Source organism: Myotis lucifugus, unplaced genomic scaffold (genome assembly GCF_000147115.1).
Source record: "Myotis lucifugus unplaced genomic scaffold, Myoluc2.0 scaffold_203, whole genome shotgun sequence".
Classification (NCBI taxonomy): Eukaryota; Metazoa; Chordata; class Mammalia; order Chiroptera; family Vespertilionidae; genus Myotis; species Myotis lucifugus.
Window position 1 is genome coordinate 993,675 of NW_005871251.1, and position 24,202 is coordinate 1,017,876.

Sequence of the window (24,202 nt, forward strand, 5' to 3'; positions counted from 1 at the left end):
CCCGCAGCCCTGGCAAGACACACAGTGGGATTCAGTGACTGCACCGAGCAGCCCGCATGGAGCAGGGAGGATGGGAGAACTCTTACAGCCTCCTGGTCTCTGTCTGTCTCGGGCCCACGCTCGGGCCCACTCAACGTCCCTCACGTGTTCAAAGCAGTAGAATATGTTGCTGCTCTTACGTCAGTGAGATTCATGCTTGCCTTTCCACGCCTATCTGGGCTGAACAAAATCTGGAATAGATGCCAAAAGTCTCAAAGGAAAGTCTTACTTTCCACCCAATAATCATCTTTCATCTTCAACTGCCAGTTTACGTCCTCGTTAACAGCATCACCCCCATTTATTCCATGCATCCCTGTCCCAACGTGTGATGGTGCAAAAGATGACCGCCCCCGGCCCCGATCCCTCTCATCCCTTTCTCCCTGCCCTCTGCTCCCCAATCCCCCTTTAGACCGCAACTGACATCCTCAAATCCACCCTCAGCCCTGCATAGTAGGTACACCATGCCCATTTGGGGTCAGGAGCTATGCATTTGGCCGTGCCGTGCACCGTGTTTGGGTACCATGCACCTGCAGGTTACTACAAACCTCTCTCAAGGACCAGGGGGGCCTCGGGCCCAATCAGCATCGCCACGGCTCCGGCGCCCCCTGTGGGGCGAGCGTTGCCGCTGGGATACACTGCGATGTCTCCACAGACCACCATTGCATAGCGACCTGCAAGGAGAGACCAGAAATAAGTATCATCACCATCAAGTCTCAGTAGACTGAGCACCTCCCGTGTGCCAGGCACGATTTTAGGTGTTGGAGATAGACTGGCAGACAAAACCAAAAATCCCCGCCCCAGGGAGCCTGGGCTCTATGAAACCCATCGTGACACACTTGAAATGCAAAGTCAAAACTCCGTGTCCAGGTGCTGTAGCTGTTAAAAGCTCACTCACTCAGAATTCTGTTTCTGAGTTCCATGAGCAGTTATTAATGGGCACGTTTGGAGGTAATGTAACTTGGTACCCATCCCCTTCAGCACTCGGTGGCTGAAATTCCTTCTCATAGAAAGCCAAGGGGTAGGGAGGGAAACCAATATTTGAAAGACTAGCTAGACATCAGTTAGCCTCAAGGAATCCTGAAAGCCATCCAATGAGGCCGTAACATCTACACTTACAGGGGAAGACACTGCCTTCCAGAGAGACCAAGTCACCTGCTAAGCTCTCACACCTGGTGAACATGGCATTGGATATTCCAGCCCAGTTCTGTCTGGATCCTACGCCATGTGCTCTGGACAACTTGATTATAGTATTTTTATTGGGAAAAGGGATTATGTTGAGGAACCACATTTAATGTACATGATCATAGTTACTACCTCTATAATAGTGAGACTATTGTAATTGTTGTCTTGACTATTATTTGTTCCACTTTCATCTAATAGTACTGCTCCCCATTCCCCACCCCAAAAAGCACACCAAACTTGAGCTTCAGGGGACACATGGTAGTAATTTTAGCATCTATCTGCTCCGTAAGGAAGCCCCTAGGATTTACTCCAGGGCTGGGTACATTGGGGCCCAAAGCACTGTCCAGAGCCACACAGTTAATAGATGGTACAATAAGGATTCAGTCAGGATTCAACCCAGATTCATCGAAATCCGAGAGCCTTCTCTTAAGAACTATAACAACTCCAATCCCAACCAAAAATTATTTCCCCAAAATATCTATATATCTATGTCTATATCTTTGTCTCTATCTCTATCTATCTATCTATCTATCTATCATCTATCTATCATCTATTTGTATTTAGGAGCCATTAAGGAAAAAAAATGAGTAAATCTGACCACTTAAAAATTAAAATCTTCAATCAGAAACAAACTCAAAAGACAAACTGGGGAAGTATTTACAATACTTGTAACCAACAAAAGGCTATTTTTCTTCTTTTATAAAAAGTCTCATAAAAAAGACAAAGAATATAATAGGGAAATGGCCAATAAATGTCATAAAAATATTAAAGTTAAAAAAGGCAAATCAATGACACTATTATTTTACTTATAATATTGACAAAGATTAGAAAGTCTGATAGTATGTATTGTAGAAATGTACGTTAGTACAACATTTTGAAGAGCAATTGAGCACATTCTATTAAACTCTTAAACCAACACAACACAACATATCCTGCAATTCCATGTCTAGAAATCTAGTCTTCCCACACATTATCACAAGCATGCAGAACTTGTACAACACTCATGGAAACAGGATTGATCATTGCACAAAACTTGGAACAATCTAAATATCTGTCAATATGAGCTAATTCAGTAAAGTTTGGCACATTGATGAATAGCATATTATGTAGCGTTTAAAAGAGCAAAGCAGACCTTATGTATATTGATATAGAATGACCTCGAGGACATCATAGAGATGTTATACATAACATATGTATAATGTTAAAAACGAAAACTGAATAGATAAGTTGTACTTGCAGGTACATAGAAAAATCTGGAAGAAACTGTTACATTCTGGAAAGTGGCAATAAGGCGTCCAAAAGGAACTTTTTTTTAAAAAATCACTTTACTACACACTTTTGTGTATGTGTAATGTTTTTTTAAGTAAAATTTTCAATTACTTTCATAAAAAAAACACCAAGAAGCCCGGCCGGCATGGCTCAGTGACTGAGCATCGACCTATGAACCTGGAGCTCATGGTTTGATTCTGAGTCTGGGCACATGCCCAGGTTGCGGGCTCGATTCCCAGGCGGTCAACGATGCTCTCTCATCATTGATGTCTCTGTCCCTCCCTCTCCCTTCCTCTCTGAAATCAATAAAAATATATTTCAAACAAACAAAACAAACAAAAACCCCTGAGTGTTCAGCCTCCAACCCCAGCGCCTTTCTTACATCAGACCTCTGGCAGCACATACCATCCCAGGAGCTGGACTCCATCCAGTTGGCCGCATTGAAGAGGGAGGCCGTGCCCCCGTAGCAGGCATTGGTGGTGTCGATGCCCTCGATGTCCGTGTTGCCCGAGTCCTGGAAGAGCTCCATGAGCACTGTTTTGACAGCCTTGGACTTGTCGATGATGGTCTCGGTGCCCACTTCCAGCCGGCCCACCGCGTCCCAGGGGAGCTTCGTGCGCTCCATCAGCTGCTGCACCACCGTCAGGCACAGGGAGTTGATGTCCTCCTTGACGGAGCAGAAGCCCATGCGGGTTTGGCCCAGGCCCACCGTGTACCGCCCTGCTTCCACATTGTTGTACTTCTCCAGGTCTGTTTGGTCCACGTACTGGGCTGGGAAATACACCTCCAGGGCCAGGATGCCCACGTCCTTCGGCCAAGTACCCGTTTTGGCCAAGGGGACAGCAGGGACTGTAGAAAACCTGCAGGGGAAATAACAAGCAAAATCCCACTGATGGTCTCTAGCCAGTTTCCTCAAAAAACCATACAGTCCTGGCCGGTGTGGCTCCGTTGGTTGGGCGTCGTCCTGTGCACCAGGAGGTTGCAGGTTCGATTCCAGGTCAAGGGCAGTGGCCACGGGGATGGGGGGAGGGGTGATTGAACAGGTAAGGATACCTGGAGGGGAGAGCGAAGGGCGGAGGGAGACGACACCTGAGGAAAAGCACGCGGGACCACGAGGTGGAGGGCACAAGTCTTCCTTGGTGTTAAAAGCAGCGAAGCGCATGCTGAGATGGGAGAAGCTCTTCGGTTGCCTTTAGAGCCAATGCAGGTTGGATTAGCGGGATAGACTAATAGGAAAAGAACTCCATAGAGAGATTCTCGATGCTGTCCAGGCCCTCGGAAAGTGGGGATTAGCCGTGAATATACCGACAAGGGAAATGTGGCCGATGATGCCAAGATCTTGGCCCAAGAACATCAGCAGGAGGGGCAGGTTGGTGAGGACTGAGGTTGGCTTCTTGGTGGGCAGCCAAATGCTGCTTATTGAAACAAGCCAACCCACGTCAGTCTCTTTTTCGCAAACACCAAAACAGGTGACATTCGGAGCTGGGACATTTGACCTGTACACGGTGGGGTGGGTGGGGAAGAGTGTGGACGATGGTGGAGAGTCAAAAAAAAAAAAAAAAAGAAGAAGGCTAGAGAGTCTCACCTGCCCCACACTCCCATCCTCCCAGGCTCCCCGGGTGCCAGGCAAGGGGAGGCACCAGATCGAAGTCGTTTCCCGGAGCACCCAGGGAATGCAGTGTGGAAGTGGCAGGAAAGAAAGGGCTACTGCCAGGGCGCAGGGTGGCTGCAGGGTGGCTCCGGGGTCCTGGGGGACTGGCTGTAGCTGTGTTCCCATCCATGCTGGGAGACTTGGGCCAGACTGGGCAAGTTCACAAAGAAAAGGAGAGAGCATAGGTGCTTCTGCGCACAGGCAGATTGCACACACGTGCACACTCACATGCACACACATCTTTACATCCCCTTTTGCCCTTCCATGCAATCGGAGGGTAGAAAAAAGCACCTGCTACCCGTGGTCCTTTGGAATCTTGCTGCAGTGACTTGGAGCAGCTGGGTTTGCTAACACTGCCGCTGGCACAGAATCCTGAAGGTCTTGGCAGGGGCTATGGGCAAAGGTGGGGATGGTGGCCCTCGCTGGTTTGGCTCAGGGGACAGAGCGTCGACCTGCAGGCTGAAGGGTCCAGGTTTGATTCCAGTCAAGGGCGTGTACCTTGGTTGCAAGCTCAATCCCTGGCCCTGGTTGAGGCGTGTGACAGAAGCAACCAATCAATGTGTCTCTGTCACATCAATGTTTCTCTCTCTCACTCTCCCTTCCACTCTCTCTAAAAATCAATTGGAAAAATATTCTTGGGTGAGGATTAACAACAACAACAACAAATAGGTTGGTATGGTGGAGGGGAGAATGCTGTGGGCCCCGGTGCTGATTCCGCCACAGCTGGCGCAGCTGGGGGTGTGACAGACGCCCTCATTCACAAACAGCAGGAGTCAGAGTTCGAGACCCTGGGACTCCAGCTGGGAAGGGCTGTCCCTTTAGAGATGAGGAACCTCAGACCCCAGAGGTTAACTTGCGTAGCTAAGGCTGTGCACAAGCCTTGCCAACCTCTGACTTGGGTTCTGTGGCCTTTTCTTTGTGGCGGGCCCTCTGCCTACCTTCTGCTGGTTCGGGGACACGTCCCTGCGAGTGAGCTGGACAGTCCCTGGAAACCGCGGACTCACCTGCGGTGGGCGGCGGGGAGAAGGCGGGTAAGCATGGCAGGTGCTCCCTGGAGCACCCTCTTCAGTTGCAAGACCCGCTTGGCGGGAGTCAGCAGCCGCTGCATTTTCAGAGGCGCGAGCAGAGAGCCAGCAGTTCACAGTCCAGGGGAGAGGTGCCCGGCAGTGCCCCAGCCGGCTTTATAGAGCCCCAGACTCCTGCCCCCGGAGGGCACGCCCCTGTTTATCGGGCTCAGCTGGCTGCCTAAACTGGGCCAAAGGTCTCAGAGCAGCGGCAAGTCAAAGGAAAACATCCTCCTACTCCCAGGGAGCCGTTCTGCTCCCGGGCATGTGCAGGAGAGGGTAGGTAGCTCCCACCCCTCCTTTCCTGGGCCCTGGCAGCCCGATGCCGTGCAGGGGCTGATGTTCCTGGTACCGCGTCCTAAGGTAACCAGCCCCCTGGCCTGGCTCCATCTGAGTCCCTCCACTTGGTGGCCAGAACGCTCCCTGTGGAGCGAGCTGTTACTATTTTAATGTATAATACGCATAATAAGAAAAAATCCTTCAAAACCACAAGGAATGAATCTTTTAATAGTAGCCCTTTACGTAGTTGCCAGTGGGTATTGGCACATAGGCAAAGGGCTGGTATCAGCAAGGGTGTCTTATCTTTTTTTTTTAATCCTCACCTGAGGATATGTTTTTATTGACTTTAGAGAAAGAGGAAGGGAGAGGAAGAGAGAGAGAAACATCAGTGTGAGAGAGAAACCTCAGTCGCCCCAACTGGGGATCAAGTCTGTAACCCAGGTGTGTGTGCCTGCATCTGAGCCGCTCAACGTGGCTGAAGAAAAACACAACATGTAGGCTCTGCATTGGCCACCACACATCTGGGGCCCCTCAGCAGGCAGGGCTCTCACCGCTGCACCTCCCTATCTGCCTCTTTCCTGCGCTCACTTGCAGATTCTGCTGTGGGAGGGAAGAGCAGACGGTGCCGGGGTTTGGTTAGTGGTTAACCAATCTCTTCCTTGGCAGGACTTGCCTTTTCTGATTGCCTGGGGCGACATTCAGACCCACAGTTTTGTGAGGGAGGCGTCTGAGGCTTATAGGTAACAGATTGTTATCTAATTAAGTGAAAGGTCCTGAGAAAAGTAGGGGAAAGGGTGTGGAGTCTGACGGAATTTCTCAGAAGAACAACACTGAGCACTTGACTGGGTGTTTTGCTGTCTCTCCATTGTCACCCTTCCAGGTGCGGCCTTGCGTCTAGGATGTCATGCAGGGAACAAAGCTAGCAAGACGAGGTGCAGCCTCCCGGAGGGAGGGTTCAGTGTTTGCCCGGGGAAGACACAGTGTGGCAATGGTCGCCTGTGATTCTCAAGGAGCAAACCCTGGCATTCATTGTCAGCTTTCACCTTCGCACACACTGAAACAGTTGGGAAAACATTCTGTGCTCGCAGTCTTCTTATGTCAATAACAAATAATAAGCCACAAAGCAAACAATTTACATAAGCAACCGCCTCTGCTTTGTTGGAGGTCTCAGAATTTTGTTGATAATGGGCATCCTTAGAATTTGCATAGCATTTTTATCATGTCAAACCTTTTTTTTTTTTTTACTTGGCACTAGGGCTGTTTGAATGCTTCTTCCCAAATCAACCCAGAAAGCACTAGAAAAAAAAAAGTAAAGCCTGAATTGGAAGCATTTTTTGTTTGAAAAGCTGTGAGAAATCCCTGAGGAGTCCGAAGGATGCCCTAGGTGGGGATGGGACAGAGGCAGGGATGAGGCTGGAAGGGGGGTGGAGCCTGGGGTGGAGGATGGCTGGAGGGGGCAGAGGGAGGAGGGACATTGTAAAAGCCCTACCCTGGTGCCCAGTGCATGCACAGACTTGCAGATTGACCAATCACACTCTGACGATCCCTGTAACAAACCTCCATCCTCAACCCCCCAGATGGATGGCCCAGCAATATTCTCCCGGTGCCATGGTTTCCTAGCGGTTTAAATGTGAAGCCGTGATCCGGGGTGTCTCCTGGTGACGGGGCAGCAAACACGGATGGTCCACAGGGGGTTAGGCAATGTCTGGGGCTCTCCTCCCTGAGGGCCCTGCCCTGAAATACACACCTACCAGGGCCTGGCCTTCAGCGCTTACCCAACACACAGCACCAGAGAGTAGCCATTGCCCAGAGAACAAGAAGGCAGGCGCCAAAATCACAATACTCTGAAGGCTGTAAAGGAAGACAGCACACTGAAGGACACATACCATAGGAAACAGAATTTCTGGAAACAGACAGACCCAGAATTTAGAATAACCATGCTGTGTGTCTAAGAAAGGAAAGGAAGAATTCGTACTGGAAGGCACTGCTAAGAAACGAGAAGAGGAAAAATGATTTTCCCTTTACCTTCTAGGTCCTAGCTGAGTCCTCCTTATAATAAAAGACAGATGAACAAGAGAAACGCAAACCAGTTTAATAACATGCACACCTCCTGCATCTTACAAAACACAGCTGCAACCAGGAACGGTTGTCAAGGTGGGGTGAGGGAGGGAGCTGGAGCGGAAGACTATATAATGATAGAAACGTAAATTTTATATCCATAGCTACACAACTTGCAGTACAGTGGCATTAACATAGACTTTGGAGTCAGCCATATCCTACCTGGATGCACTGAACTAATCGTTTGGAATTTCTTAGAATCCATTTCTTCACTTGGATTATGGTGGTGGTGAAGTGGGATAGTGCATGTCAGGCACTGAACACAGTGCCTTGGACATGGTAAGTGTTCAATGAATGAACGCTGTGCACTGGGGAGGGCGTGAGGAAATGAACCGGCATCTACAGGCTGAAGAGGACCTGATTTCCTCACGCTTCCTCCCACTGCCCACAAGCCATGTCCTCTACACAGGACCCCTGCCTCGCATTTGGTGCGCACTAGCTGGGCCTGGGAAATCAAGGGAGGGTCTGCTGTGTGAATGCTGCCAGCCTTTCATGAGATAAGAAAATAATCATTGGGCTGTTAAGGAAGGAACTTGGGTCCGGCTGGTGTAGCTCGGTGGTTGAGCGTTGATCTATGAACCAGGAGGTCATGGTTCGATTCCTGGTCGGGGCACATGCCTGGATTGCGGACTCAATCCCCAGTGTGGGGTGTACAGGAGGCAGCCGATTAATGATTCTCTCTCATCACTGATGTTTCTCTCTCCCCCTTCCTCTCTGAAATATATATATGCAAATTCTAAGGATGCCCATTAACTTTTTTTTAAAGGAAGGAACTTGGCAGCTTGCAACTTCGCTAGCTTCAAGATTAGGTCATCACACCACCATCATCATGCCTGCAGGTGAAGTGCAATAGTCTGGCTTGTGGCTCAGAGCAGAGGCAGAATAAATTTCCTCTTGTTTGTGTTTGGTTATGGGGAGGAGGATCTAGAGGAAAAGTCAGGTAATAATCCTACAGAGTAAACAGGGTCAGAAAAATGAACCGGAGATCTTCGGTGCACAGGATGGCGCTCAACCAACTGAGCCCTGCCAGCCAGGGCTCTGAGCTTGTTTTTAATTATAAAAGGAAGTTAGACTTTGCCGAATGCTTAAAACAAAGCCAACTGAGATAACCATGTGAGGGTTTTCCTTCATGCTATTAATATGACATAGTACACGGGTTGGTGGATTTTCTTGTGTTGAATCCTGCATTCCTGGGATAACCACATTTGTTTTTAATTAGCAGTGCTCTCGTGACTAGTGAGGTTGAATATCTACTCATGTGCTTATTGGCTATTTGTGTGTATTTTTTGGTGAAGTGTCTGTTCACTTCTTTTGCCCATTTAAAAAATAATCAAGTTGCCTTCTTATTGAATTGCAAGTCCTTTCTCAGATCTATGTTGTACAAATATTTTTCTCCCATTTCATGACATGTCTTTTAGCTTTTCAGCAGTATATTTTAAGAGCAAACGCTTTTAATGTTGACGATAACTTATGATTTTTTTTTCTTCTGTGGTTTTGGCTTTTTGTGTCCTATGACATCTAACCCAAGATCACAAAGATTTTCATCTGTGTGATTTCTGGCTTAATCTTTATGCCCTCAGCTTACTCTCCTTTGCCTTCATCCATGCAGTGACTATGATGACTTCACATGGAGTAAGTCTGATGGAAACGTGTGCTAGATTTTTGAATTAGAGCTTGGAACGCACCTCCCTCACCATCCTGTCGGTATTGCCTCCCGTGGGCTCCCGCACGGGCCAGCAGACACATGCACAGAGTTTCCTGGAGCCCAGGTTTCTCCTGTGCTGCTGTCCTCCTACCCCTCAGTGGAGGGTGTCAGCTTGTGTCACGGTCGTAAGCAGCTATTATGGCAGCTCGTGTGACTCTCAGAGAGGACAGCTGCATTTGTTAAGCACGTATGTCAGGCCCCATTCCAAACTCTACCTGTTTCTACCAACTTAACCCTTAGATTCCCAAGAAAAAAGACAGAGGCTCAGAGACATCAGGCTCCATCTTCTACAGCCAGTTGGAGGCAGTTGCTCAGATCCAGAGCGGCCTAATTCCAAAGCCTTTTGCTCTTCTCAGTATAACAAACTGCCTTAGGCGGTGGCTGGAGTTTTATGCCCGTGAGCACACCTTAGGGAAACAGTATCTACCTGGTTGCTTTCTTTTTGGCATCAGGTGCCTCTCCAGTCTCGGTTCAGACACTTGAGTCTAAAGTCCTGCTGTGGGGCCTCAGGACAGAGTTCCCCAAAGGATGGCCCCTGGCCCCCAGGCAGAGAACACCTCACCCGCTCTCAGCCAGCAGGGCCACAGGAGGGCCGTGAGCAGGTGCACTGCCCCAAGTACACAGCTAAGGGGGCAGCCTGCTCTGGTCCTGCGGCCCATGGGCTGTGCCTTCCCAGAGGGGCATGCCTCCTACACAGGAACCCTATCTGCAGCAGAGGCCTTTGTGGGAAGGGACTACACCCCTGGGCTCCAGAGAGCTACCTGCGATACACCTGAGCGAAGTTAACCATCCTATTCCCTCCTTCTGGCCATAGTGATCGGTTAAGAGGGAGCATGTGACTCGAGATTCTTGGCCAAAGAGGCTGTAATTTGGAGGCTTTTGTTTGAGGGCTGTGGCTCTCTTTCCTGACAAGGTGAGGGTCGGAGCTGCTGTAGCCAACCGTGCAACTAGATGGGGTGGAATAACAAAAGTTTATTCTCAGCAAAACAAGGTCAAAGGGTACGGAGAGAAAGCCCCATCCTGGGGGCTTTGTGGAGCCCTTGGTCAAGCGATGCCTGAAGCCCAGATCTGCCTGTGGACGGTGGAGTGACATAACCAATACTTTTTCTTTTTTGCTTGAGACAGTCCAGCTGTCAGTTGTAACCCAAAGCTCACTAGCGATTCCTCCCGTCTTCAAACCTGTCTCCCTGGTGGCCAGACACCCAGCTCTTTCATCAGGACGGATGTGCACTCCTAGTCTGCATGAGACATGTGGAGGCGGGGAGGAGGAAAGACGAGTGTAATGGACAGCGATTGTGGGGTGAGCATTTAGAGCTAGAAGCCGTTGTTGTATCGATGTTGAGGGCTCTGCCTCTAACCCGATAAAAGCAGTGCAATAAGAACCTCACCAGCTTGGTTACCACGTTTACTTCCTGAGGCAATGATCAGACATAGACACCGTGGCAGGGCAAGAAGGGGGGAGGGGTTTGGGCCGGGGTGCGGGACCCCATTCCTGCTCTACGGCCGGTACTTGCAGAGGAAGTGCTGGCGCTTGTCGCATTCCTTGCTGTTCCAAGTTAAAAAGTCTGTAAGAGAATGAACAGCCATGTAAATGGGTGCGGCTCCGTGCTGAGCTGAGCAGCGTTTTCTGGCTGCTTTGCTTGGAACCAGAGATAAGGGGGAGGGGAGGGCGAAGCCTTAGAACTCACTGTGGGCGTTCATCTCAGCACAGTGCTTGTTTCCAGCCATGGACCTGCCGGACCAGGTTTTGAATAAATACGAGGTCCCGTCGATCCACCGCCACTGCTGCCTCTGCGAGTGACAGGAGACAGAGGGCATGCAGAGGTCAGTCTCCACCTCTCACAGCCCTCGGGCCCCGCTAAAAAGCAGTTGTTGTTTCTTGTTTTTAGTTTTAAATATATTTTTATTGATTTCAGAGAGGAAGGCAGAGGGAGAGAGAGGTATAAAACATCAATGATGAGAGAGAATCATTGATCAGCTGCCTCCTGCACGTCCCCCACTGGGGATCGAGCCCGGCAACCCAGGCATGTGCCCCTGACCGGAATCAAACCAGTGACCTCCTGGTTCATAGGTCAACACTCAACCACTGAGCCACCTGGCTGGGTGAAAAATGCAGTTTTTATTTTAAAACGTGGGAAAGCACAGGAATGTGTGAAAAAGGAAACATTGAAAGTCGCTCTGTAAACATTACTCATCTCTTAGTAATTCATTTCTGGTGTAAACATTTTTATCTATCACAATATGCTTGTGAACTAAAAAACAGGGTGATCTTTAAAATATACACCCAACTCCGTATCTTGCTTCCGAAACATTTTTTAATGGTAAGTCTGTACCATAATTTACCTGAATAATTCCCCTAATGATTGAAGTTTATATTGTTTTCAATTTACAATTATTACAAATAATACTGCTATAACTTTGTTCATAAAGCTGTCTCTATACTTAAAATTATTTTCTTGGAATAGAATCCCAGAAATAGAATGAATGGCCAAAGGGCATGAATCGTTCGAGGGGATTGATATTCATGGCCAACTCCTGTCCAAAATGATTCATTTGGAGGAATTTACATCCCCATCCAGTGGGCAATTAGGCATATCCTTAAAAATATTGAAAAAAATATTATTGATTAAGACAAAACAAAAGTTTGATAGAACAATAAGTCAAGTTATGTCCCTTTAATTTGCATTTCTTTGATAACTAGAGACATCACATACTTTCTAGAACGTTCATTCGCCACTTCCTTTCTTTAGTCACAAATGTATAAAAATGAATAACAAAACCTATCTGGTGGAAATAGATGTAAATATTTTACCTCTGGATGAGAGCTCTGGTTGGTAGCAGTGTGAATACATAAAAATGGAAAATGGATTGTAAAGAATATGTGTAACATCGGTGGGAAAGTTTTATCAAGGAACTGTCTGGGTGTTCGCTCCCGTGTTCCTTACGTTTGTCTGGGTTGACTATAGACGCCCCACGAAGAACCTGCTCACGGCAGATCCCACAGAGACCTCCACCCGAAGACCTCACAGGCCGCTCCTTACAATGAGGTGTTGACGGAGAGGAAAATGAGGGTCTAGTGCAAAAGGTTAAGGAATCATCAAAAGCATAAGAGCATCGGCTCTGGCCAGTAGCTCAGTTGGCTAGAGCACTGTTCTGGTACGCCAAGGGGGTCAGTACCATCTCTGGTCAGGGAACGTACAAGACACAACCAATGAATGCACAGATAAGTGGAACAACAAATCTCTCTCTCCTCAATAAAATATAAAAATTGAAAAAACGTAATGGCATCTAGGAGAAAGCTTAGCTAAAAGTTTCCAACTTTAAGCCAAGATCCAATGGAGATTTAATTAAGCTGGGTGCCATACCAGGTGTGTGTATGTGTGTGTGTGTGTGTTTGCACAAACATTTTTTTTTTTTTGAAAAGCTGGTAATTTTGCGTTCTAAGATTGGGGAGGACTTTACTTAGAACTGGACCCTGACCTGGAGGCTTTGGCCCCTCTCAGTTGGAGGCACGTGACTGAAGCTTCGCTCTGTGTGCCCCCTGCCAGGGCGCCTGGCGGCGAGTTCCGGAGAGGGGCTAGCTCTCTGGCTTTCCCACAGGGCCTCTGTGGGCCTCTGTGGGCCTCTGTGGGCCTCTGTGGGCCACGTCCGAGCTTACCTTCTGCGGGTCGTGCAGGCCGATCCACACGGGCAGGTTCCTTTGGTAGCCACTTATGTACCCGGAGATGGCTTTGGCTTCCTGGAGGTTCTGTATAGACGCCAGGTGGGCTCCGTTCCCAAAGGACTGACACTCGAGCTGTGGGCAAGGAGAAGTCGCGGTGATGCCTCGAGGTTTAAAAGCACGGCCCTCGCCTGTGCCACGCAGTGGGGACTCTCACAACCCCACCGCCTCCGGAAGTCGTCATCTAAACCCCACAGAAGGCGTCCTGGCCTTCCTGTCACCCAGGGAGGGGACAAGTGCCGGGGCTCAGAGGACGAGGCAGCTCCAGGCAGGGGCCCGGGCTGTAGGGTCCGTGGAAGTGCCTGGGGTCCTGGTCTTGCCTCTCATTAGTGCATGTGACCTGGACAAGTCACTGCACCTCTCTGAGCTCACTTAGTTTCATTATCTGGAAACGGAGAAAATGATTACCGCGACCCAGGGAGTTGTCAGGAGGACACGTTTGTCATAATTACGTTTTATAATACTTCCTCCCAAACAAATCTAAGAAACCACTGATGATAAAATGTGCTGAAACTTACTGTCCAATGAAACAAAGCAAACACTTTATACGCATTTTATCGATAGAGATATACACTTTATTTTACGCTTCTGGGGGGCTGTGTTACGGGATCTGCCTACAGGATAGAACTTTAATGTAATAAAAACATGGATTGGCTGTGGTTGCTACTCCAGTGCTTGCCTTCAGGCTCTTGCTTGGGGTGAGGTGTGGTCCCTGTGTAATGATAGCTCAGTCCTCACACTCGCCACCCACTCTACAGCTCCTAACTGCTTTTTTACTGGGAGTTGCACTTGACTTTCAAATGTGTGAGGCATGGAGGCCAGATTACCAGTCCAACATGTAGTGGGTGCACCAGGCACAGAACTTCCTGGGGCGGAGAGGAAACGGGCTGGGAGTGTTTAAGCGATATTTTCCCTCCAAGCTCACACAACTGGTGGCGGCGAAGCTGGAACTCAGACCTCCCTCCGCCTCTGCAGCCGAGATGGGCTCTCCCTGTCATTCTCCGCGTCTGTCCCCTGGATGGCTTCCAGGAGCCTCGGGCACTAAGATTGGCCATCAGCACTGGCAGGGAGCCAAGAACAGCAGGGACCGCGGTGTCCAGAACCTCCTCTGGCCTCCAGTGCTAACTGCCAAGGCTCGGTCTCGATCCTGTGGACTCGTTTTTTTGCCTTGAAAACCTGAACTGAGTATCTACCATGTGCCACCGGCTTTTGGCAACTTGCTTTAATAAGTCCCCCTGACAGCCCCCGGGGGTCAACGCATTACCTCCATTTTATAGCAAGAAAACTGGTAAAGTGAGGTGATGTGAATGAACTGATGTGAATGATAGTTTAAAATATATATATATATATATATATATATATATATATATATATACACAAACAAGGGGTTTGAACTGAGCTGATGTATTTGTCAGGCCGTGAGGACCACTAAGCTCTCCATCCTCTGCCTCACGGTCTGTCAGGGTCTGAGGCCCGAGCTCCAGGCCTGGCCACACCCCCGCTCTTCCTGGCAGCTCTCCTACTGCAATGCAATTGCTCTTTCTGTAACTTCTCAGCTTCTCGTCCTCCTCTGACTCACACAGTTCTGTCTCTCTTACTGACAGTGAACTCTCAGAGGGCAGGGGCTGTGTCCTGTTCATTCTCACATCTTCGCAGCCCACTGAGGGTCCGGGCAGAGACTGCCCGCTCCATCAATGCTTGAAACATGGGCTGAGCCCTCTTCTCTCCATGTCACCAGCCAGGTGACTTCTCGGGATGCCCAGCAAGGACCCTTGATTCGGAGTCAAAGGAGGTCTGGAGCCCAGGGTGGCCCCCGGCTTTGGACAAGCATGTCTTACCTCAGCGTCGGACCAATTCCTCAGCTTCCGGAAGTATCCGTAGCAATGGGACTTGTGGTAAAACCACCCGGTAGCACAGCTGGGCCTCATGAGGATGTCTGCACGCAAGCACAAGGCAATGACAAGTTCTGATGGCAAAAGCCATCCATTTCCCCTCGATCCCGTTACAGACCTGGCGTCCCTAGAATGGAAGGGAGGCTCGGACTCTCCTAAGCTGCGAAGACTCTAGACTGTGAATCCTCCCCAGCCTTTCCCCAAGGGGCCGACGGCCTCTTACCGGGATGGCTGTGCACTGGGGAAAGGACAAATTGGATCCTTGGAGGATTACTGGATGCTGACTCTGAACCGACACTGTCGCTGTGCTCCACCAGCCAGCGGAGGGGCAATGGAGTCAGGTGACCAGCGGAGTTTGGCTCAGGTCCCTCTCACCCTGGGCCCCGTGGGTCCCCACCCCATCTGATGGCTATTTCCCATCAACAAATGCATCGGGTGGAACCCCCACATTGGTACTGAGATCCAATAGCTATATGTCGAGGCACCCAGGAGAGGGCGAGGGCTCGCATTGGTAGCTTCAGGCATGACAAGGAGGGAGTGGTTTTTTGTCCAGGAAGACATAGGACAGGCTAATGGCAGCCGGGCTGAAAACTGAGATGAGCTGGGCTGCGAGACAGTAGCCCGGGGAGGGGCCACATTAGGCAAAGGGCGTGGGTGAGCAGAGGAGTGGAGGCAGGAATGGGCAAGGAAGGGTAGGGTGTCCGTCAGGCAGGCGTGGGCGAAAGGGGAGAGAGGGAGGATTGGGCCCAGGAGCCAAGGAAGCGTGGCCCAGTGCGGCAAACTTTCCCTGTTGGGCGATTGGTGAATGGGCTGCGTCCCTGAACCGGTCAGATTGCTTCTTCAATCACCAGACCTTCCGAGAGAGAGATGTCCATCCCGCTGTACAGATAAAACCTCAAAGCGGTGAAGAGGCCTGTTGACGTCACGCAGATGGAGATGAGGTGGGACCTGGGCGAGGGCGAGTGTTCCTAGCAGCCCCGGCCCCCAGCCCCACCTCGCCTGGTGCCAGAGCTCCTGGTCACCACGTGCGTGGCGGGAGCCTTCAGCCGCTGGCGTGTCGCCTGGATGCAACAGCCTGTTTACTCCACCGCTGCGAGCTGTGGCCTCGGGAGCTCTCCGTGACCTCTCTTAGCTTTAGCGTAGTGTTTGCACAGTGACTGACAATATGTACCTTTCTCATTAGATTGTTGGGAGGATTCAAGGAGATGCTGCATGGACAGCGATTAGCATAGAGCTGGTATGTAGTAATTATTCAGTAAATAGTAGCTACTTAAGTAATTGCAGCTATTAAAATCAATCATGTTATCATCATAACCAGTGTAATCCTTTTGAAAATGGTCACTGGAATGAAGTCTTTCATTGCCCACCAGTCATGTTGCTTTTTTTGTCTCCCTACTTGTTGAGTGAATTGTTTCAGGTGAAAGGCAGCTGAGGGCCGGGACAAAGAAATCACTGCTGAGGCCACAGGGTGATGCTCTTGACCAGGGGTCCTCAAACTACGGCCCGCGGGCCACATGCAAATACAAATATTGTATTTGTTCCCGTTTTGTTTTTTTACTTCAAAATAAGATATGTGCAGTGTGCATAGGAATTTGTTCATAGTTTTTTTTTAAACTATAGTCCGGCCCTCCAACGGTCTGAGGGACAGTGAACTGGCCCCCTGTTTAAAAAGTTTGAGGACCCCTGCTCTTGACCATCAAGTCTCCCTGAGAGAGAAAATGCCCTTCTCATTCCCACACTCCCCTTAAATGCAGGATTAGACTCCTTCCACAAGCCATAATGCAAAGAATAACAGGATGTGTTGTGAAAACCCCCTTCCCCTAAGACAGTAGAATCAGGAGAAAGTCTTTGTAGGGCTGGGAGGGAGAGCTGTAAAAAAGGAATGGATGGGCCGGGGGTGAGTGTTCTGCCTTTACCTTCTCTAAGGGAGGAACCAGAGAGGTTCAGTGAACCCTTGAGTGGGGGCTTGTTTCTCACGTCTCAGCATAGAGTGTGGGCAAATTTCAAGCTGCCTCAGGGAAGCCAGAACCAGAGCAACAGGAACTACTGGTTAGTTGGTTAGAAATGGCATGGGAGGCGGCTCTGCAGCAGGGACCTCTGAGACTTACACATGCTGGCACGGTTCAGCGGTGTCTGAGTGCCCTGGGTCCTGAGCAGCCATGGGTGGTTGGGACAGCTGGTGGCTGGACCACAGACATCAGCCATGGCCACCAACATGATGCCAAAGAGCCCTGCTTCTCTCTGTGTTTCCTTCCAATCCCCCCTCCAGCCAAGGTTGTCCCCTCTGGGTGAAGAGCCGGGTTGTATACAAGAGGCCCTTTTCTCAACAGAAGTGGGCAGGGGGCATGGTTTCCTCACTTACCCCGCCCCCCCCCCCCCCACATACAATGCCCAGCGGGGCCATAGGGAATGGCGAGAGCACTCAGGACTGAGCCAGAGCACCCCCTAACCTTACTGAGAGACCTCGGGCATGTCTCTACCCGTCTTGGGACTGCATTTTCCTCATCAATAGAACAATGGAGCCTACATTGCAGTTCCTTTCATTTCAGATATTTGTTGAGACTTATCTTTAGCTCACTCTTCCCGTTTTCTGCACTGGTGGATTCTAGGGTACTGCCCTCCGCTTTGTTGACATGTTATTTTGTACTTGATGCTCGGTTGTTACCCGCGTAGGATCCATCTTTCCAACCCAAACTCCCCATCTGGTCAAGTAGGAAAGCAAGGCATAAATGTTGGCAGTTCTGAGTATAGCCCTCATTTACTGATAGCGAGGTGTCAGGTGTTTTAAACACATATCTCTACCCTTCACAAACTTGCAAAATAATTGTTATAATCTACATGTCGTTGATGAGTTGACTATGGCTCACAATCGTACAAGGTTGGAATTCTTGATTCTAAATTCCTGGCATTTATTTTTATTTACCACATCACCTTGTCTTTCGTTTTTGCCTTTAGCATCTATTTCCTGAAGTGCCTAAATATTTTGGGGGCAAATGGATCTGGCTGTGCCGTGTGAGTGGCATGAACCCTGGCCGTGGGCTCTGTTCCAGCCCAGGGCCCGATACTCACCGCCCAGGGCGCCGGTGCCGGCCACCAGCAGGAGCAGCCACACGCTCTTCGAGGCCATCCTCCTCTTCCCCGGGGGCAGACGAGCTTCGGAACCGTTTACTGAAAGGATCTCAGAGCCCCGGCCAGTGTTCCCTGGAAGCTCCTGGGTTCACCTAGATCCAAAATCCGAACACATGTGTATGGGTGAGACGAAGCCAGGAACTCAGGTGCCAAATCACATATGGAGAACAAAAATATTTTTCTGGCTAAACCAAGGTTATACACCAAAGGGCATCTTCAACTAAATGTTTAGGAGAGTGGGAACATTGAACGTATGAGGTGTTGTTCATGTCTGCAAGGTCTCTGGACCAGTGCCAGGGACCTCGCTGTACTGGGCCGAACGGGTTAAAAGTCCATGAGGAGGCATTAGGTCTTTTGTGGAGAGCCTGCCCCTGCTATTCTCAGGGGCACCGCCAGAGGGTGTCGCAGGCAAGATTTCTCACAGACCAGGAAGTAATGGGCTTGCTGTAGACAAGTCAATCAAATCAAAGCAGTGATTGTTTGATGCTAAATTTCAAAGCGAATATATGCTCTTAACACCCACATTTTACAGTTGAGGAAACCGGAGGCTGATGGGTCTAAAGTCATTTGCTCATTGTCACACAGCTACAACCAGGTTTTCTGACTCCAGTAACCCTTTTTACACTTAGGCGGTGCCCCCTTTTAAAATAAAAGTTTGTTATCTTGTCCCACCATCAAACAGTACATGATCAGTGAAAAACTAGAAAGTGAGAAGTAAATCCCATCTCCCAGAGATACACAATTTAGGAACTAGCTTACAGACCTCTTTCCATATACATCTCTCTGTGTGAGAGATTTTACATAAATGGAGTCAACCTGGTTTTGTTTCTTAGAAACAAATTGATGGTAATAAATCTTTTCCACTCATGTAATTTTTATGCAGCTTCGATCCTTTCTTTGGTATAAATTCACATACACAGGGTTCTAGTTGCACGGAACGTGGGCATTGCTGCATTGATATCCGTGGCTCAGGTGCCCTCCATTTGGGCTGCATTGTACATTCCACTAACTGCACCCTCCATGAATGCCCAGTTTGTCTATTGCGTTCTTGCTAATGTTGGTATATTAGAGAAACACTTCATTGTTTTTGTTAGCATTTAAAATATGCTAATGAAGTGGAACATCTCTTCATATAGGGATTAGCTTTTAAAGTTTCTTTTGTAACAGTTTGGTTTATAGCTTTGCTATTTGATTGTTTATCTTTTTTTCTCGGGAATTTGTGAAACCTTTTTTTGAATAGTTATTGCCTTTTATATATTACTCAGAATATTTCCCATTTTGTATAGTCTCTTGTTTATCTTGTTTGCCATCCTGAAAATTTTAAAAATCGTCATATCTCTCATCTCCTTTCTATCTTTGGAATTGATATCAGAAAAACTGGCCATCACCATCCACATACATACCCATATTCTCTATTTTCATGCATCTGGCATTTATTTTAGTGTAAGCATGGGAATGGGCCCAAGATTTCCCCCCAAGTAATTATGAAAATGGGCAATCCATTGACTTCTCAGTTAAGCATGCATTAGGATCCAAAAATCAGGACACGTGTTCTAGCTCTCAAATAATACATTGCTTAAGGGGAAGAATAGAACATGACTTTGAAATGGAACCTTTCCTGGAAAATCAAAAGATTAGCTCATTATTAGACTCCACATGGACACCTGGATACAGTTAATAAAGAGGAAACAAAAGGATGAAGAGTGTGGGGCTGTGATGACCACCCTCCCTCCTTTATTTTTATTTTATTTTTAAAATATATTTATTATTGATTCCAGAGAGGAAGGGAGAGGGAAAGAGATAGAAACATCAATGATTGGCTGCCTCCTGCATGCTCCCCACTGAGGATCGGGTCTGCAACCTGGGCATGTGCCCTTGACTGGACTCGAACCTGGGACCCTTCAGTTCGCAGGCCAACACTCTATCCACTGAGCCAAACCAGCTAGGGCCACCCCCCTCCTGTAAATCACTGTATTAGCCCTGCACTCTTTTGACAAACTTCCTTCCCAAGTGATGGAGGTATTCTCATGTCCCGAAATCCCCCTGAAACACAAATAGCAAGAACTCCTCTGTTAAGCCAACTGTCTAGGGGGAGGGAGGTACAGCATCTTTCTGAATAATCTACAAATGAATGTTAACAAACCGACATTCATGGAATTCTTACACCTCATCTAATTCAACTCTCATAACTAGGCTGTACTGCAGGTATCATTAGCTTATTTTACATACGAGGACACTGACATTCATTAAGATTAACTTTCTTGCCTAGCCGGTGTGGCTCAGTGGTTGAGTGTCAACCTAGGAACCAAGAGGTCACTGATTCCATTCCTGGTCAGGGCACATGCCTGGGTTTTGAGCTTGATCCCCAGAGGGGGGCATGCAGGAAGGAGGCAAACGATCAATGATGTTTCTCTCTAATCAATATTTCTAGCTCTCTATCCCTCTCCTTTCCTCTCTCTCTCTCTAAAAATCAATAAAAACACATTTTTAAAAAAGTAACTTTCCTGCCCTGACTGGGTGGCTCAGTTGGTTGCAGCATCATCCAAAAAGTTGTGGGTTCAATTCCTGGTTGAGGCACCTACCTAGGTTGTGGGTCCAATTCCTGGTTGGGCCAGGTATGGGAGGCAACTGATCAATGTTTCTCTCATATCGATGTTTCTCTCTCCCCACGCCTCTAAAAAATCAATAAACATATCCTTGGGTGAAGATTAAAAAAACAAAAGATTAACTTTCTTCAAGTTCCACAGCTGCTAGATTGCAGAGCCATGATTTAACCCTGCACTATTTGAGGCCAAAGCCAATGCTCTTAATAATGAGGGAAGAAAGAAAATAAGTCATTCATATATCAAACAAAACAGCCAGAAGCATGCCCAACACCATTAGAGCTGTAACTTATCGTTTCTGCCCAGTGAGTAGCTGGCGGAGAGCAGGAGGGTTACCTGGTTGGCATGCAAGGCTCTGAGGACCGCCTTCTTCAGCCTTCTGAGAGACCCCAGGCAGTTTCTGCAGCTCTTATATCTTCTTCCCTCAGGAATTATATGACCGTTGTTTTAATCATAGAGCAATAACATTGTTTACAAATAATCCATCCATAAAAGTCTTATCCGCACGGTCTGAGGGATGGCTTGACAAAGGCTGTAAGCTGTGTTTTCAGCAAACAGAAGGGAAACCTCTCCCTGTCTGCACACAGAATCTGTTCTTTACAGCCCACGTTCTCTCAACTGGCAAAATCCTGTCATCAGTGATAGCCCATCTTCCTCTCCATTCTTACTTTTTCTTTGGTCTCTCTTTTCATCCCTTTGCTGTATTTCCCCTTCTTTTCTGTAAAGATGCCCCACTTCAGCTCTGGGGACTCGTGATGTTTGTAGCCTCACAGAAAGGATTTGCCATCGGGGCAGGATATAGGCTATGTCCCCACGTGGTGAGCTTGAGGAGGACGTGCAGGCTTTCTCTCTGAAGCGCCAACCCCGCCCCTCTGCCATTCTGACGATGCTCTGAAGAAATATCACCAGGGTTGCTTCCCATGGGTCCTGGGTCAGGTCCTCATTCGGTTGCCCACTCACCGTGCACCACTGGGCATGCTCCCCAATCTCTGAAGGCTCAGTTTCCTCACTAACTGTGTGTGGTTGGTAGTACCCGATGAGTTATATTCTTTACACTTCCTGTTAAACACAAGCCCCTTCCCCTTTGGGCAGCTGAATGGGCATTGCCATTGCTTCATAGCACAGTAGGGAACAGTGATATGAACTCCCAGGCTTTTCAGTTCAAAGCACCGGTCCAGGTGTAAGAGAGGAAAGCTTTGACAAAACATGTGATTAGGTAAATCTTCCCTGTCCTCCCCCTCGCTCTGCTAGCTCCACGCCACTAGATAAAGATTTTAAGTCTTGAGACGAGAGAGGAAAGAGGAGATTGGACAGAAGTAGATGCTCCTAAGACTTTAAGAGTTCTTCCCTGACTCCCCACTAGTTAGTGCCAGAGGTGGGCCTTGATTGAACCCACAGAAAAGTGTGGGATGCAAGACCAAGGTCACTGGAGAGACATCTGAATTGAAAAGGCCCACTGACGACTGAGTAGAATTATTAAAGTATCTTCTACATGTAGACACACCATACATGAAATTTAGAAAAAGAGAATCCTAAAACCACAAACCAGCAACAAGAATCGGAATGGCACTGCATCGGGGAAATAAAAATGGAACTCAGAAAACCTTAAATTATCTTTCTTTGGGGGGAGAGGGATGTTTGTTGGGAGTTTCTTGATTACTGATTTGATTTTGTTCGTAGTATTTTCCTATAAGCTTTTATTATTTCGGTGGTGTGCATCTAGTTTAACACATCTTTGAAATAAGCTAACTACCCTCAAAAAGAGCACATAACCTTTAAAAAATATATGGTTTTATTGATATCAGAGGGAGGAAGGAAGAGGGAGAGATAGACACATAATGATGAGAGAAAATCATTGATCGGCTGCCTCCTGCATGTCCCCACTGGGGATCAAGCCGCAACCCGGGCATGTGCCCTGACCAGGAATCAAACTGTGACCTCCTGATTCATAGGTCGATGCTCAATCACCGAGCCATGCCAGCCAGGCGTATTGTTATTATTGAGAAGACAGTCACCTTTGGGAAAGAGAAGTGGTTTATTTCCTCCCTTGGCAGAATCATGCTCTACGCCCAGGTGAAGCACCTTACCTTCCTCCACGTGGTGATGCTACTTGGCTCCTGGGAAAGACGCCTGCGAGTGCAAACACTTAACTGATGCGTCTCCACAGGCGGCGATACCTGTCTGGGAAGAGGAGGGCGGTTCAAAAGGTGGACAACAGAGTGAATTTTCTGATGGAAAATCAAATATGAGCCCTTGAGATGGTTCCACAAACATTCAGTGAGAGAGAGAGAGAGAGAGAGAGAGAGAGAGAGAAGAACCAAGGACCCAGGTGGGGCCACTTGGCCCAGGACAGCAAAGCAAGACTCAGCTGCAGCACCTGCTCCTCTCAGGAGTGGAGACTTGAAGCTGGAATGTCCTGATCAGCGACTAGGTCCTGTGCCTATGAGACCCCTGCCACGCCCTTCCTCCCAAGAGAGGCGACCTTACCTGGAACAATCCTTTCTTCCCTTTTGCTAATAACTTTCTTGTCCGGTTTCCTATAAAAACCTTCCACGTTGCACAATTCCTCGTGTCACCGATGGATTCTTGCTCCCTTTCAGGGTAGAAATCAAGAGAGCAGCCCGACCCACGTGACTCAGTGGTTGAGCATTGACCTGTGAACCAGGAGGTCACGGTTCGATTCCCGGTCAGGGCACATGCCCGGGTTGTGGGCTCCATTCCCAGTGTGGGGCGTGTGGGAGGCAGCCAATCAATGACTCTCTCTCCTCATTAATGTTTCTCTCTCCCTCTCTCTCTAAAATAAAAAATATATATATATATTTTTAAAAAAAGAAATGACGAGAGCATTCCACACAGATTCAAAAGGGAAGAGGCTTACTAAAAACTGGGTGAGAGATAGAGAGAGAGGGAGGGAGCTTGCTGCCTGGGGAGCCACACCGACAGAGAAGGGCTCCGGGTTGCTGCCGGGGTTAGAGCCTGTTTCTTCACGCAGGCGCAGACCGATCCCTGCTCTCAGGTTCCCACGGGGCTGGTGCTCCCTGGCGCTGCACGTGGCTGGTGGCTACCACCTTGGACAGGACAGAGCAAGGAGACGCGAGCCGGCATTTTTGTAGAAACAGATACATGTGAAACAAAAGAGAGTTTGTTCCTATTCTCGAGGGAGCCTAGAGACAGAGGGCCATGTTGAAGAAGTGAATGCGGAGAACTCGAAGGAATTGGGGGGGGGGATTGGAGAAGGGGAGATGTAGCACTTGGATTTCAGTTCAATTTCATTAGCTCGCCAAGCTGACGCCCAGGCTATACTTCACTAAGAGTCTTTGTCGCACCTGCAGGAGGCTTGCTTTCTGACTCGGGCTTCCTGACGGAAGCTTGGGCGACTGTCCCTTCGCCTTCCTCTCCAGACGACCAGGGAGCTGCATGAGTCCAGTCCTGGAGCTTCTCACAGCTCCATCCTTTGAGGTCAAGGACAAGTCGCCTCCAGCGTCGGTGTAGCAGCGAGTCACTTGATCCTCCTTGTAACTAATGAGCAGTTCCTACTTTCCTGCTGGTG

The 24,202-nt window shown here is 48.6% G+C and overlaps 2 protein-coding genes across 3 annotated transcripts in view; both read right to left on the minus strand.

The window, feature by feature from the left end:
• HMGCS2 (3-hydroxy-3-methylglutaryl-CoA synthase 2) overlaps positions 1-5,328 on the minus strand; it is a 15,574-nt gene extending 10,246 nt beyond the window's left edge. Inside the window, exons 1-3 of the mRNA XM_023761239.1 lie at positions 5,146-5,328; positions 2,896-3,350; positions 585-710 (exon numbers count right to left, since the gene is read on the minus strand). Of these exons, the coding sequence (XP_023617007.1) occupies positions 585-710; positions 2,896-3,350; positions 5,146-5,249 (685 nt within the window). The 5' untranslated portion in view covers positions 5,250-5,328. The remainder of the gene's footprint in view (positions 1-584; positions 711-2,895; positions 3,351-5,145) is intronic.
• Positions 5,329-10,698: 5,370 nt separating this feature from the next.
• On the minus strand, positions 10,699-23,260 carry REG4 (regenerating family member 4). Of its 2 annotated transcripts, XM_014463255.2 has the most exons (8): positions 23,140-23,260; positions 22,740-22,880; positions 20,989-21,370; positions 17,990-18,141; positions 14,867-14,964; positions 12,966-13,103; positions 10,996-11,098; positions 10,699-10,872 (listed from the first exon to the last, which is right to left on the minus strand). In XM_014463255.2, exons 4-8 carry the CDS (start codon positions 18,045-18,047, stop codon positions 10,805-10,807), a joined length of 465 nt encoding a protein of 154 aa, XP_014318741.1. In that variant the 5' UTR covers positions 18,048-18,141; positions 20,989-21,370; positions 22,740-22,880; positions 23,140-23,260; the 3' UTR covers positions 10,699-10,804. The 2 variants fall into 2 exon arrangements, with proteins under 2 accessions (XP_014318741.1, XP_014318742.1); XM_014463256.2 differs by lacking the exons at positions 17,990-18,141; positions 20,989-21,370; positions 22,740-22,880; positions 23,140-23,260 and adding an exon at positions 15,144-15,541.
• Positions 23,261-24,202: the final 942 nt, after the last annotated feature.